Source organism: Canis lupus, chromosome 33, assembly GCF_011100685.1.
Source record: "Canis lupus familiaris isolate Mischka breed German Shepherd chromosome 33, alternate assembly UU_Cfam_GSD_1.0, whole genome shotgun sequence".
NCBI classification, from domain to species: Eukaryota; Metazoa; Chordata; class Mammalia; order Carnivora; family Canidae; genus Canis; species Canis lupus.
Window position 1 is genome coordinate 7,530,574 of NC_049254.1, and position 15,458 is coordinate 7,546,031.

Below are 15,458 nucleotides of genomic sequence, written 5' to 3' on the forward strand. Positions count from 1 at the left end.
AGAAATTGCTAAAATGAATTTTTATTAAAAAATATCTCTGAACATATATTCTAATTGTAATTTCTATCTGCTATAATTTGTTAGAAGGTGACACTTCAAGTTTACACAAAGGTCTATTCCTTAATGAGTCAAAGATATTGACTTGTCTGCCCACTCAAGGTGAATTTCCTTTATAGAATTAGTTGGAAGCTCTGAAATAATTTTATATCATTTATTCTGATGCCTGAAAGAGTTAACTCTATCAGAAACCATGTTTCAAAACGATACCAAAATAATCATGTAATTGTGGGAAAGCTTCAATCATAAGTTGTTGCAGATGGGTCAGACTGAGGAAGACCTTGCTTTGTACATTCGTCCTTTTTGTGTGAATCCTAAATTGGAAAGGGAAGTTAGGCCAGATGACTTCTAAGATTCTGTGAAATTTTTCTGTGTTTTTAGAATTCCACTGTAGTCTTTCCTTTGTGAAAGACAGCATTTCCTCATTTCCCTTTAGATTTCTTCATGCTTTATTCATGGCAATAGGTCTTTACTATGGACATGAGATTACCGAGCAGCCATTTCCAAAGAGAGAAATGGGCTTGCCAAATTCCATCGAATGACAGCATTTTAAAGAAAGTTTTGCTGTTTGTGTAACTGACTAGACCATGTGCTGTAATCTGTGTTTTCTCAGTTATCCTTAATTGGGGAAAAATTGAACTCTGGTGTTTTTATTCTAAATCAAGCACAACTCCTCACTTCCTGGCAGCTATCCAACAACGAAGGAGGTGTCAGAAGGCAGTAATCAGCCTTTGTAGGATTTATCTAGTCATTGGATGAAAACGGGACCTAAGACCATCAGTGGACCTGACTGATCAGGGAGCTAAGAAGACCTGAAATGCTCAGCTTTGAAGATCTGAAATAACTATTTGTTTGACTAACGTGGCTATCTTTGACTAAAAGTTGATCATCCAAACTGGTGTTTGAACCTCTAAAACCAGCCTAAGCACCAGTGCTTAGCTGTTAGGGGACAGCCCAGAAAGAAGAATCAGGATCATGGGACACTAGATTTGAATAAGCTGTGGTTAATCGTGCATCTACCCACTTTCTTTGTGAAGTTATGGAGAAAGGTACTAAAACTGTGATACATTCCTTTGCAGGCATGATTGGGGAGCAGTTTATTCCTGGAGGGCCCCACTTGGCCTTATACAACTATAAAGAGGGCCAGTGGGTCGAACTCCTAAACTGGCATCATTTCACCATGTATTTCTTCTTTGGGCTGCTGGGTGTGGCGAACATCTTATGTTTTATCATCAGTTCACTTCCCACCTCCTTAACCAAGTTAATGTTGTCGAATGCCTTATTTGTGGAGGGTAAGTATAAGTGAGTATTTTCCTGTACCTTACACTATCCTTGGACACTTGTCTAGCCCTGTACACTAACATTCTTTTCGTGTCTTGCTGCCACCTTGGTCAGTTGGATCATCTGTTGAGCCATCATGATGAAACAGTCAGATGTCCTACATAGGATGCCAGGGAGTAAAAATCCTTGGCATGTATTCATATAGTGCAACAGGACAAGCACTATCATTTGATGTGCTTTATTCACATTTTGCATCATTCTCAAAGAACCACCTACCATGGTTATTTAAGTTTTTTCTGGAAAATATCATTATTTCCATTTTGAACAAGTGGGCTCGCGGTAGTGAAGCATGAATATCCTGAAACAAGGAGACCACTCACAGTGACCTCCTAACCTACTAACCAGTCTTTCATATTAGTATAATGAAACTCTACCATCACATGATAAGTAGGGTTAAAAAAATCAGTCACATAAAAAGAAGAGGTCCTATTTTTGAGAGGTTAATAACACTTTTTGTTCAGTTGATGTCCCTGTTACTATGGAGGGAAAACAGATGTTTAGTAATTTGTTTTCTCATATTGTATTTGTAAGGAATACATTGCTTATGGAACTAAAAAAGCCCCAAATTATCAGGAGGCAGTCATTTCCTAACTGTCTACCTTCCTTCCCACATATGAAGATAAGGAATTTTTCCAACCCCTCTCTGAGAACAAAGGCTAACTCAAAGATAGGCATCGACAACCAACAGCATGATTCTCATTATCTCACGGTATCACCATATTTTGAGTGAACATCTTTTCTTTCTCATCTAAATGAAAAGGTTGAAGATAAAGCTGGAATCTGCTCATGGGATTAAAAAATATAGGTAGTTACTACTTCTTGCGAGCTTCCAGAGCATCTTGTCATACCCATCAAAGATTTGTGTGTGTGTATATATATATTTGCTTACTCCAATGGACCAAATTCCTTAAGGCAAGGATTTGTCTCATTCACCTGTGTATTCACCTTAACTCTTGTTCCCCTGCCCCCATCACACTTATTATTCATCCTCCTGCATAGAAGATACTTTGAAATATAGTTAGTTGAAAATGTTGTGATACGTTAGACAAGGAAATAAAGTCTGGGAAAGGGAAAAGAAGTGTTATATCTCTATTCTTAAGAGGTAGTGATGATGCTAAAAATGCTAGAAGTTTCCATTATTATGGGAAGCAGAGAGCATTTGATATTTTGGACAAATTTTGCATCTGTACATGTGTGTGCATGTGTATATGTGTGAAATTCTATGGAGCAGGGGAGAGAGAGAAAGGAGAAAAATGGTGGATGACCTTTGGTTTCACTTAAAAAGAGAAATAATTTTCTCCCTCTCTATCAGCTTTTATCATGTATAATCACACTCATGGCCGGGATATGCTGGACATCTTTGTGCACCAGCTGCTGGTCTTGGCCATCTTTGTGACAGGCCTGATTGCCTTCTTGGAGCTCTTCATACGGACCAGTATCACTGTGGAACTTCTTCGGACAAGCTTTATCTTTCTTCAGGGGAGCTGGTTCTGGCAGGTGAGTTGGGGCCTTTAGTTAATGTAGCTAGGTGTCTCCATCTGTAGTCTTTTCTCTTTGGTGGGGTATTTTGATCTAGAACTGGAGACTTCTTTCTGATGTGCTGCCTCTTGCCAGAATGTGGGTTTTTGAGAGATGGTGTTTCTTTGAGTAGCCCAGAGGCCCTGGTGGGAGTGCTGACAGAGCAGCTGTCAGGGGAAGGAAGTGGGGTATGCCCATTTTAATCACACACTTGAATACCCATAATGTAGGAATTCTGAGCTTTTGGTTGGCAGCAGTTGCTAATACCAAAGCAGCTTACAGCCTAATGGGTAATAAGCTCGAGAAATATATGAAAGGCAGGAAGGAGGGGAAATTATTAATTATTGAGAAGCAAGTATGTGCCAGTCATTCTACAGGACATTTACATACATGTTGTTTCATTTTGTCCTCACAGTGACCTAGGTATTATACCAAATTTACTAATATGACTCAGCGAGACGAAGTTATTATCCCAGACTCACACAGTAATGGAACTAGGATCTAATAAATGTGGGTCCTAGTCCCCAGGCTTTTTTCATTTTACTCTGTTGACTACCTACCCTTGTTGTGTTGTCAAAAACGTGTGTTCCAATTAGTGAACTTCTATTTTATAGAGACTGGTAAGTCTGGGGTGAAAGATGAATGTGGTCTGATAGAGGAGATGTTTAGTCACCAGAAAGCAGGAACTTGGGATGAGGTGATTGCAGGGATTTGCATTTCTCAGGAGGAGTGATAAAAAAGCATTAGTCAGTGATGGGAAGAAAGACATCATGGTCATAATGAGATAGGAAAGATAGTTAAGCATAGGAGAGAGTGGAAAGATTGTGGGGAGTGGGGGATAGTAAAGAAGCATTATTTTCAAGGGTTATTTTGAAGGGATAAGGACATCGAAAAAAGTAACAAATATCCATAATGTGATAAAATCGATTATTGATTAATTTGATCAGTTTGTAAACAAAAGTTGTTTTGTTAGATTATAATCTGCTGAAAACTTAAATGAATGGAATGTAAAACACTGTCATGCATTCTGTATCTTCTAATTGGAATGTTTTGCCATGTGCACTCGTTCCCTAATCAAAAATAAAGATGGATTGAAAAAATTTCAAAAGAACTAACTTGTGGTCACTATCACACAGTGAGTTTATACTTTGGTGTATCCCCTCTGCTCTAAACACATTACAATGACAGATGAAATTTGAAAAATACCTAGAAAACAAAAAAAGGAAATTAAAAGAAGAAAAATGTTAAATAAAAAATAAGAAAATGACCTAGCTGCACTGAAATAACACAGACAGAAACAAGGCAAGCCACCTCGTGGGCCAGACCAGAACAGCACTGGGTAGTGGGAGGAGAGCTGAACTGCAGGCCTGTGGGCTCTGGTGTGATTCAAGAGCAAGTCCTAGCATTCCTCTCAAGGTGGGAAGGGAAGGCAGGCTCTCGGAACTCTCCTTGTGCCATTTATATATTCCATCTTCCTATTTGCTTTTCATCTTACTGATCTCTCACTTTCTCATGGAGAGTTTTATATTATAGTTATGGATTTGTCCATTTCTCCTTATTTTCAGTTTTTGCTTTAATGTTATGAGGCTGTATTCTGGTTTTTTTTTTTTTAGTTTATTGCTCATTTTCTTTCAGTCTTTCTTGTTGCTAAAGAAATACATCTCTGGCCGTCTACACATTATAACTGCCTCCTGTAAGATTTGATGTGCGGTACTTTTCACTCTTGGGAAATTTTTAATGTTGCATTTTCCATTGTGCTTTTATCTTTAATTTGTGAGTTAACTAGGGGTGCACTTTTAAGTTTACAAAGATGTTATTTTTATTATTCATTTTCAGCTTATGCTTCATAGTCAGAGAATACGTTCTCTTTGAAATGTGTTGTGCTGAGACTTCCTTTGGGGACATAGCCCAATGTCAGTGGTAGTAAATGTTGCATGTATTTGAAAGAGGGTATATGTTGTCTTTGTTGAGTTCAGGATTCTACATATATTTACTAGATCAAGTATGGTTAAAGAGCTAAATATTTATTTATTCTTTTTAAAGATATTATTTATTTATTCATGAGAGACACAGAGGCAGAGACACAGGCAGAGGGAGAAGCAGGCTCCCTGCAGGAAGCCTGATGCAGGACTCGATCACAGGACCCCAGGGTCATGCCCTGAGCTGAAGGCAGATGCTCAACCACTGAGCCACCCAGGCATCCCAAAGAGCTAAATATTTAAATAAAGAAGGTAGAAAGTAAGAACAAAAGGGGAAACCCAAGGAGAGAAAAAAGAAAAAAAGGAATAATAAAGAGCAGAATTAATGAAGTGAATTAGTGTTCCATTAATAATTAATGATTAAGAATCTGAGGAAAGAAGCATGGGCTATCACAACTGAGAACAGGCTGACCTAATGTTGTCCCTTTTGGCAGAGAAATAATGTTTTCATATTTTACCAAAAGCTTTTCTAGGAAAGAGCTATGAGGTTAAAATCTTTGGGTGTAAATCTGTGACTATTTAAAAATCTTTTCCATCTATCAGTATGTCTAGACTAGTTTCTTTTTTTACCTGGAGGCTAGACTAAATAACGTTTGGAGGCCTAAAGGAAAATGAACATTTAATACCAATACAAACACACACACTGGCAGGAAATGAAGGTTTAGCTGTAGAACCTCCCTCTCCCCTCAGATTCCTCTGAAACAAAAATGTCTAGAGACGAAGGTGAATTCATTCTGCTTTTATTTTGATGCTATGTGTGTTATATGAATTTTATGGCCAAAACTCTGCCTTAAGCTGATAATATGACATTGTGCCTTGCCTTTCACTGTATTTTCTCTCTACTTGTCCACAGATGGTGAATCCTAGTGCATGCACAACATACACGACAGATTAGCACACCTAGGCTCTTTTCTAAATAAGGAGATGCAATTCTAAATAAGGAGATGCGAAATGAATGAAGCAAATGTTCAGCTTGGCCATTTTTTCCTGTCATACATAAATGAGGGACTAATAGGTCAACCTAGAGGGAATTACACTCCCAACCTATAAAAACATTTTCCTTCCCGACCCTTATTACAGTCACATATGTTTTCTCAAAAGCTGTCATGAGCACACACGAGTTGTGTCTGTCTACAATGTCAGCTTTACTCGATCATAAAGCAAAGTTAAATCACAATTATAAAGCAGGTTCAGGATTCCAAACTCAAGGACATTTTACCATGTGATTAAATTTGCCTTCTTACACAGTGCACAGAGCAGGACAGAAGACAAGCCCCACGACAAACGAGACCACAGAAGGGGGAGGAGTTGAGGAAGCACAGGTGAAGTCAGTCTGTGGGCGCTCGGTTGAGATAAGGCCTCCAGTTAGGCCGGGTCAGCTTGGGGCACTTGATGCTTTTAATGTTCAAGCAGTGAAGGTTCTCGGTTCTGCCCCCGAGATCATTCGGGCAGAGCCTTCAGTGGCAGTTGCCTTTTTTAAGGGGTCAGACATAGAAGGGCAGGTCTGAAGAGTCTGATAGTTTGCTGCCAAAATCCTTCCCTTTTGAAAGGGATTTCATCGGTTTTGGGTCCCTGCAGCCCTCTCTGGTTCAGCTTGTTCTCAGCTCTGGGGGGTCAGCTGACATTGGTCCTGGCGATATCTCCTTGCTTCTGTACCTTAGCTGCTTGTGTCATTGCTTGACGCAGCCCCTTGCTTGACATGAGAGACTCCATTTTGCTCTCCACAAAAACCTATGCATATTATGCAATTTAAAAAAAGAAAAAGATTAAAAAAAAAAGATACTCTTCAGGCCCATTCATTCCATGAATCATGGTTTCTCTGAGACTCTTTGTGGGAGGATATTTCTTTCTTTCTTTCTTTTTTTAAGACTTATCTATTTGAGAGAAAAAGGGAGGGGGAGAGAGCGTGCATGCACGTCAGCTGGGGGTGAGGGGCAGATGGAGAGGGAGAGAGAGAATCTCAAGCAGGTTCCCCACTGAGCTTAGAGCCCTGGTCAGGGAGTGGGAAAGTTGGGGGGGGGGGGGCCGCTCCATACCATGACCCTAAGGTCATGACCTGAGCCAAAATCAAGAGTCAGGTGCTCAATTGACTGAGCCACCCAGGCGCCCCGTGGGAGAAGATTTCTGAAGCTCACTTTTGCACTTTGTCATTTCCAAGTTGCCTCCCATCATTGTCAGAGTCAAGGCCCAGAGATGATCAGGGGAGGAGGAAGACTTTTGTCTTTGCTTCCCATTACTTGGAACAGTCACTTCTGGGGCATCACCCACCCACCCCCGCTAACTGCTCAGGGGACTCGTCCCACGACTTCCCAGATGGCTGAGCCCAAGGAAAAATTCAGCCTTGTTTTGCTTTTAAGAAAGATAAAAGTTTACTCAAAGATGTCCAAAAGATCTAAGTGGTAGTGGTCTGAGGTCTGAAATGGTAGATCAAACTCTCGTTTAAGGCTAATAGTGTTGAGGGCACCCTGGGTGGCCTAGTGGTTTAGTGCCGCCTTCAGCCCAGGGCCTGATCCTGGAGACCTGGGATCCAGTCCCATGCTGGGCTCCCTGCGTGGGGTCTGCTTCTCCCTCTGCCTGTGTCTCTGCCTCTCTCTCTCTCTCTCTGTGTCTCTCATGAGTAAATAAATAAAATCTTAAAAAAAAAAAGTCTAATAGTGTTGAAATAAGTGATTAGAGAATAAGACCTAGAATGTTAGGAAATTCAAACTCCCTATAGGAAATGGGGCCCTGGCTTGCTTGTATAGTAGAGAAGATAGTTATTTACATTTTAAACGTAATATTAAGGAAGCTTAAACTAGTCAGAAACAGATGTTCAGGAATGACCTAGAAGATACAGCAAGAAAAAATTCTTTTTCAGACCTTTTTTTGGTTGGAATTTTACATTAGGAAGCAAATTAGAACAGCCAATGTAAGAGTAGTGGCTGATTCTGTATTTAGAGGATGATTTAATGAGCTGTGGCGTATTCTGGCCATTGTTTTTCAGCTTTCCTAATTCACTTGCTTTTAGCCTGAAATGACTTTGGAATGTTTTCAAAATAATCACATCAATTAACTCAGTTCATAGGCTTCACAGTGGTCTTTGGTTAAGAATTTAGCTTTCGGTGTCAGGCTCTGAGGGTCTCAAGGAGATTAGCAATGAGAGGTATTCAACTCTTTCTTTCTTTCTTTCTTTCTTTCTTTCTTTCTTTCTTTCTTTCTTTCTTTCTTTCTTTCTTTCTTTCTTTCTTTCTTTCTTTCTTTCTTTCTTTCTTTCTTTCTTTCTTTCTTTCTTTCTTTCTCTTTTTCTTTCTTTTTGCTATATAACAGTAAACCCTTGACTGGTAGAATTGGTGATGACCAATGAAGGTGACTTAAGATATTTATTTTAGAAGCTCCAAAACACAATTGTGCTTAGTGTGTGGAAGAAGAAGTCCCTGGGAATGTAGTCAGGCAGCCATGGATCTGGAGTCTGGTTCTGCCCTGTTAATCACATGAGTGTACACTATATATTCTATGCTTTACCAGGGGCAGGTAAAGTTGAATTGGTATTTGAAAGATGGATGAGAACCACCAATGTGTTGGGCTTGAGGTTTAGGATGAGTGATACTCCTTTGCCTCTTTTGGTCTTAGCTCCTATATTAGTATCCTAGGGCTACAATAACAAAGTCCTGCAAATTGGATGACTTATCTGATCTATGTATCCAGTCTATCTATCCAATCTATCCAATCTATCTATCTCTATCACTGTTCTGGAGGCCAGAAGTCCAGAAATCAAGGGGTCAGCATGTTGGTTCCTTCCTGGGGGCTCAGCTCCCAGAGAGTGGCCAGCCATCCTTAACATCCCTTGGTGTATGGCAGTGTAACCTCAACCTCTGCCTCCATAGTCACACCTGTGTGTTTCTGTGTCCCTGTGTCTTCACATGGCCTTCCATAAAAAGGACACCAGTTATTGGATTGAGGGCCAGTTCTAATCCAGTATGACCTCATCTCAAGTTGATGATATCTGCAAAGATCTTATTTCCAAATAAGGTCACATTCACAGGCACCAAGTGTTAGGACATCAGCATGTCCTTTTGGAGGCACACAATATGACCCACAACAACTGCTAACCCTTACCTCTGGGAGCTGTAGCAAATCACTCCCCAAGCCGGAGTGGTTGGGTGGATGGCATTGGGAGGACATTGGGAGGACCAATAGGTAGGAACTGGGGAGCTGGTGCATAGTACATTACACTCAACTCTCCCTAATAGATACTTACATGACATAATTTCTCTGCCACCTTTCATGAGTTGCTGCAAGAGGAAGGCATGAGAAGCATGGGATAAAGGTATCTTATTCTTGAAGTTATTATGAGGACAGAAATATTGTGAAGTTTATGTATGAATGAGGTTAAGATGCCCCACACACAGCAGTACATCTAGCAGGTGGTACAAATGGTAATTCTCTTTCCAACTAAAGGGAATCCTTTAAAATGGGAAATGACAAGTGATTAAAGCCTAAGTCTTGTTTTTTCCTTTTACTCATGTTATTTGAAATTTCAAACAGAAATGGAATTAAAGTTTCACTCAACCTTATGGATTAAATGCTTTTTTTTTTTTGTTCCTATAACATTTCATTTATTAGATATGTGATCCTGGGAAAATTATGAAGCCACCCAATTTTCTCATCTGGAGGATAAAGACAATAATACATTAAAATGGGATTACTAATATCTCATTTAAAGGCCATTTTAAGGAAAACTCCCAAGCACTGTAACTGACATGTAGTTAGCCAATATGGTGGACATTCATATAATTATTCATGTAATTATCTTGGTATTGTATTTCATTTTGTTCTAGAGATCTGACATATGTCCATCCTCCCATCTGTCCATCATCCATCCATCTCTCTCTCTCTCTCTCTCTCTCTCTCTCTTTCTCTATGTATCTATCATCTTATTTTTTGTTGGGATAAAATTTACATAACAGAATTAACTGTTTTAGAATATATAATTCAGTGCCACTTAAGTACATTCATAATATTGAGCAACTCCTACCTCTATTCAGTTCATTGCCTTAGAAGGAAAGCCCAGGACCCTGAAGCAATCATTGTCTTTCATTCTCCTCCCAGTCCCTGAAAACCCCTAATTTGCTTTTTGTTTCCATGAATTTACCTATTCCAGGTAAGATGAATATTTGTTCATCTTCTTGTTGATTGTAGGGGAAAAGCTTTCAGTCTTTTATTGTTGAATATGATGTTAGCTGTGAGCATTTATTTATTTTGAAACCTTTTTTGTACCCTAGTGTTGAAATAATGGAGTGAAACTGCACAACTAAGAAACCTGGCACATTCTCTGAAAGTCTGCTAATCCATAGAGATGATTCCTATTCATATTTTGAAAATTGATCTTCAAATATCCTTAACATTTTTTCCAAAAATATTACCTGGTAGATGCTATCTGTAACTAAAGCAGGCAGCAAGGCCTGATGTCTTATCTGTGGCATCTCAGATAATCGGAGTTACCTTAGTTAAGATTAATCTTGGAACCAACCATTTTGAAATGTACTATCTTTGGGAATGTGGCTGATTATTTTAATATGTGCTTTTTGTTTTAAATTACAGATTGGTTTTGTCCTTTATCCCCCCAGTGGAGGTCCTGCATGGGATACAATGGATCATAACAATGTTATGTTTCTTACCATATGCTTTTGTTGGCATTATGCATTAAACATAGTCGTCGTTGGAATGATTTATGCCTTTGTCACTTGGTAAGTTAGTGATTTTTTTGTTCATATAAATTCTGTTCCTTGGTATATGATCATTGAGACTTAAAAGGGAACTTCATTCTTTAGTATTCCATAAGACAGGGTAATGTACCAGAGAATTATCTGCAAACCTAGCAATTCCCCCTTGAAAGAAGAAATGCTGGTTTAAAGTTAGACTCACTCAGAAGTGTCTCAGCTGTGTCTCTGACCTATGTGCCACCCCTCAGCACACTTTTCTGGGCCTTCCTGTCTTTGCATAGGCTGTTTCCTTTTCCAAATGGTCTTCTCCATCCCAGCAGGGAGCCCTCCATTTGCCCACATGTACATCAATCATAGCAATTCATAAGCTTGGTGTCATTTTTTAAACAACATTCATGTATCCCATCAAATTTGAATCCATGATTAATTTCACATTTACTCTAATATTTCTAACAGTAAGATTCAGTTGAAAAATCATGTTTTTAGACCCTTATGAAATGTTTCACAATGGATGAAGAGCAATATAACAGATTGACAAAACACATATTCCTAGCTCTACTACCTCTCATCAGTATGGCTTTGGGCAAATTACGTGAACACATAAAGTCTCAGTTTTGTTGTTTACAAAATGGGAATAATAATAGTACCTAAATGAGATATGTATTTAAACTGCTTGGGAGATAATAAGGGCACAGCAGAGGTTATTCTTCTTGTTATTCTTGTTCTTTTTATTATTTTCCACGTTCTCCTCCTTTTCCTTCTGTATCACAAAATGCATAAGGTACAGGCCCTATGGGGAGAGACAGACAATTTAGATACAGTGCAATAGGTGGAAATAGTAGAAGAACAAAGCACTATTGGAACCCAGAGGAGGCTTCCTCTCAGTTGAGAATTAATCTTTAGCTTGAAGGATGAGAAGAAATAGAAAGAATTGAACACCGTTCCTGTCTGTAAGGCTGCTAATACCAAACTGCAACAGGCCTGGCTGATTCCAACTACTAGGCCTGCAGGCTCCACACTTAATTTTTCAGACTGCAGCACCGACTTAAATCTTCTATATCTGCAGTCTTCATTTTGGTGGTCATGAGCTACCTGACTATGTGGTTATGGAGCACTTGACATGTGCCTAGTGCCGCATACAGTGCATATCTGTATATGCATAGTGACTACCATATTGGGCAGTATACATCTAGTAGGTTCTCTAGATTCCTAAAATGTGGTAGCTGCTTCTAGGTCCAGTGGGGTCTCAGCCTCTTCAAAAACTAGCTTTCTACTCTTCTCTCTCAGGTCACCTCTCTTGCTTTGTGCTTCTTTGAGCTCCACTGCTGAAGCAGCTTTGGTGCTGGGTCTCTAAATAAGAGAACTATTTTCTTGTCTAGCTCCCAGATGTCTCTGCTAAGCTTCGAGTCAGTTTACTTTGATCTGTACTCACCTCCTCTAGAGATCTAAGTGCTTTGGGTGCTGGGAGATTATAGCTTCTCATTAGATTTCTCTTAGTTCTATTTCATTCCCCCAAAGCATGCTCATGGCTGTTAAGACTGGCTCTGCCATTGAGTGAAACTTGGCTTCTTCCTCTGTTGTTCTAGGCTGACATCTGGGCCTCATCTCCTTAGGGGCTGGGCAACCTCCAAGAATAATGGCAACATTCAAGGAGCCTCTCTAGCTCACGTCAGCTCCCTTCCAGAGCCAAAAGAAGACTACTGTCTCTTCCTGTTTCAAAAGGCTTCAGACCTCTCTTATCCACTTACAGTTTTCTAGAAACCAGAAACTCCATGTTTATTTTTTCCACCTTTACCTTTTTGATCCATTAGTGCCTTCTACCTGGCATATCCAAATCAAATACCCATCTCCTTTATGAAATATGTTTCAGATGCTTTTCAGTTTTGCTCTCATATTGCTCTTGGAAATATAAGAACAAGAGCTCATGTTGTGAGGTATGTTGATAGAAACTTAAGCAATAACTTAAAAATTATAAAGATTCAGTACTGACTTTTGGTGAGGTCACATGGCAGGCTAATTCAGCTCTATAATCATAAGGAGTTTTGACAATCTATCTTTCAGGGTTTGACTGTAGAGTAGTTTGTAATTCAGTCAAGGGTGATGGATTTTTCAGGGCATTATATCAGAATTTGACAAAATGCAAAGATCGCCATGGAAACAAAACTGGATTGTGGAATCACAATTCCCCAAATCTCAGAGAAATAAAGTTTTACTTCCCAGCTTTCCAGAACAATGGTTCAAAGGTTGCCCCTTTCAGCCCCATACCTGCAGTTCTGAAATAACTCATAGGAGAGACTTATCTGTTTGGAAATTTTATTAGACGTTCTACTGTATTTCATGTTGAAACATCACTGCTCATAGGACTATTTCAAAAGCTCCTCTCTGTGGGTAGAGAAATATTTCCCACTTTCAGGCTGGTTTCCCAAGCAAGAATTCAGGTGAGCCATTTCAAAGAATAAAATAGAGATGACCAAATTCCAGGCATATGATGGTTAGGCTTCTGAAAGTTTGATTTCTAAATAGACTCTAGAAGTTCACTCAGAGTCTTGGCTCTGCTCTTTCTCTTATTGACTGAAGAAAACATATAGGAGCAGAAGCTCAGATATATCCTAACCTTAGTATCCTGGACTAACATCATTCCAGGACCTAGCAATTATTTGTACTTCCTGTTTATCATTCTAGCCTTTCATCTGTCTCCAGCAGCCATTTATGCATGTGCCAATACCCAGGGCTACAGGCTTCAGATAGAGTCTGAACATGCCTCAGCTTGGCTGGCGGCGTATAGCAACAGCAGACACAACCCAGAAAGGAGGAGTGGGAAACAGGAGGAGTCACTAGGGTCTGGGTTAACAATTAATTTGTAATAAGTTGCCATGTGTTTGTTTTATTTTCCACAAGAGCCATCAGGAATGCATCTAATTAATGAATTAACAGTTAACCCATTTCATTTAGCATGTATTGAGGTTGTGCAATGTAGAGATAAATGTGTGGATCTAAAAAATGATGTAAACACTGTCCCATCCTTTAACTTATTTAAGGCTATTGGTCTTTCACAAGAACAGTGCTTTGGAAAACTGAGGACATTGGGAGCAACATCAATAGTCAATTAATAATCAAGGCAAATTATTTTGATTGGTTTCCTTGATCTTGATGAGTCAATAGTCATTATTGGTACCACTCGGTTGTATATTGGAGGAGTTAATGCTGAGCTGAAAGTGACTGAAGAATTAACCTCTATGAATACGTGAGTTATATGGACTCTTGCAGATTGCTCCAAAGACCATTGATTAACCAAATGTGTTTTGAGCCACTGTTATGCACCAGACGCTGTTCTAGGCTCTGGCTAGCATTAGGGCACTGAATAAGATAAGGTCTTTGCTCTTATGAAATTTATATTCTAGTAGGATCTAGAGCACAAGTGAAGTCATTGGATATTCATAGGGGCAAGCCAGACCTTCACTGGAAGAAGAAGAGAGGCAGAAAATAAGGGATGCAGATAGGCAGGTGAAGTGTTTCACAAAATGAGAATGATTTTGATGATTTGGTGTATCGAACTTGTTTGTGTATTCCTATGTATTTTTGGAATTTATGTTTTATTTATATGGTTGTGATACAATGTCTTTACAAATAACTATGCACAGGAAAAGCTTTGCTTAGTTTTTGTTCCATCAGAGAAGTGGAGAGTGGAAGTGCTGAGTTTCTGCTACTAAGAACCTTCATATATTCTAGTGTCAAAAATTATGTCACTGCTTCTCCTAGACCTACAGATCTCTTAATCTATGAAACAATCACAATGGTGGAGGACACTTCTTCCGATTCCTTAGTTCGTCCTGGATCACTACATGGACCATCACATGCACTTGAGCCGTCCATGGCCTGCACAAAAGCACCCCTCTGAAGGCACAAGTCGGACCAGACTTGACATGGGGCTTGCCGTGGGGAGGGGGTTGCCTTCATGCACTTCCATGAGAGAGGGCTTCTTTTTGCAATATATAGCTAGGTGTGGACTTGGAAAAGTTCTCTCTCCACTGAGCTCAATTTCATCTGGGCTTGCTGCAGCCCAGAGATTCTCTTGTTTGTTTTAGAAACGATCAAAGCTATGAATAATGAGGCATTTTCTGATGCCTAATCAAACAATCATGTTATACATTTAAAAGCTATACTGTATCTGTTTACTTATACCCGGCTTTAATCCATGAAAAGTTTTCAGGTAGCTCCAAAGCCAAATAAAAGTGATTTTCTTTTATGAGTTGCTTCTCCCATTTGCATAGATAATTTGGAGTTTGTTGTAGTATAGATACACATTGTTCTGGAATTTTATTAAACAACATAACATGAGATGCCTTTTATTCTCCTCAGGTTGGTTAAATCTCGACTTACGAGGTTCTGCCCCTCGGAGGTTGGACTCCTGAAAAATGCTGAGCGAGAACAAGAATCAGAAGAAGAGATGTGATTTTGATGGGCATCTAGTCTTTCTGGGTGAACTTCTTTTTTGGGGATTTTTTTGCTCATGATCTTGTTTCTTGATCTTTTGCTTGGAGAACAAGAGGCTAAGGATGATTCTTGGTATATTGTTTGTATTTCCAGTTTGGTTAAAGCATTTGAATTCGAATATTTTATTTTTAGATTTGAAAGTACTTTGGATGATAAATGCATTTTGCACATTGGTCATGGTATTTGGGGCCTGGAGTGATCATCTGAAGTTAATGTCCACACTAAGGAAAAGTGTTTTATTTGCCTTATAGATATCTTCAAGGTTCCTGGGCTTACTACAATTTGTAACTCATTGACATGGAATTACACTTGTTTATCTTGTTGCTGCAATGAGAAATAAATGAATGCAGGAACCTTGATACAGACA

At 39.3% G+C, this 15,458-nt stretch overlaps 1 protein-coding gene across 9 annotated transcripts in view; it reads left to right on the forward strand.

The window, feature by feature from the left end:
- TMEM45A (transmembrane protein 45A) overlaps positions 1–15,458 on the forward strand; it is a 65,522-nt gene extending 50,064 nt beyond the window's left edge. For all 9 annotated transcript variants that reach the window (XM_038582612.1, XM_038582616.1, XM_038582615.1 and 6 more), the window contains 4 exons: positions 1,137–1,349; positions 2,711–2,895; positions 10,476–10,621; positions 14,957–15,458. In XM_038582612.1, coding sequence (XP_038438540.1) covers positions 1,137–1,349; positions 2,711–2,895; positions 10,476–10,621; positions 14,957–15,050 — 638 coding nt within the window. In that variant the 3' untranslated portion in view covers positions 15,051–15,458. The remainder of the gene's footprint in view (positions 1–1,136; positions 1,350–2,710; positions 2,896–10,475; positions 10,622–14,956) is intronic.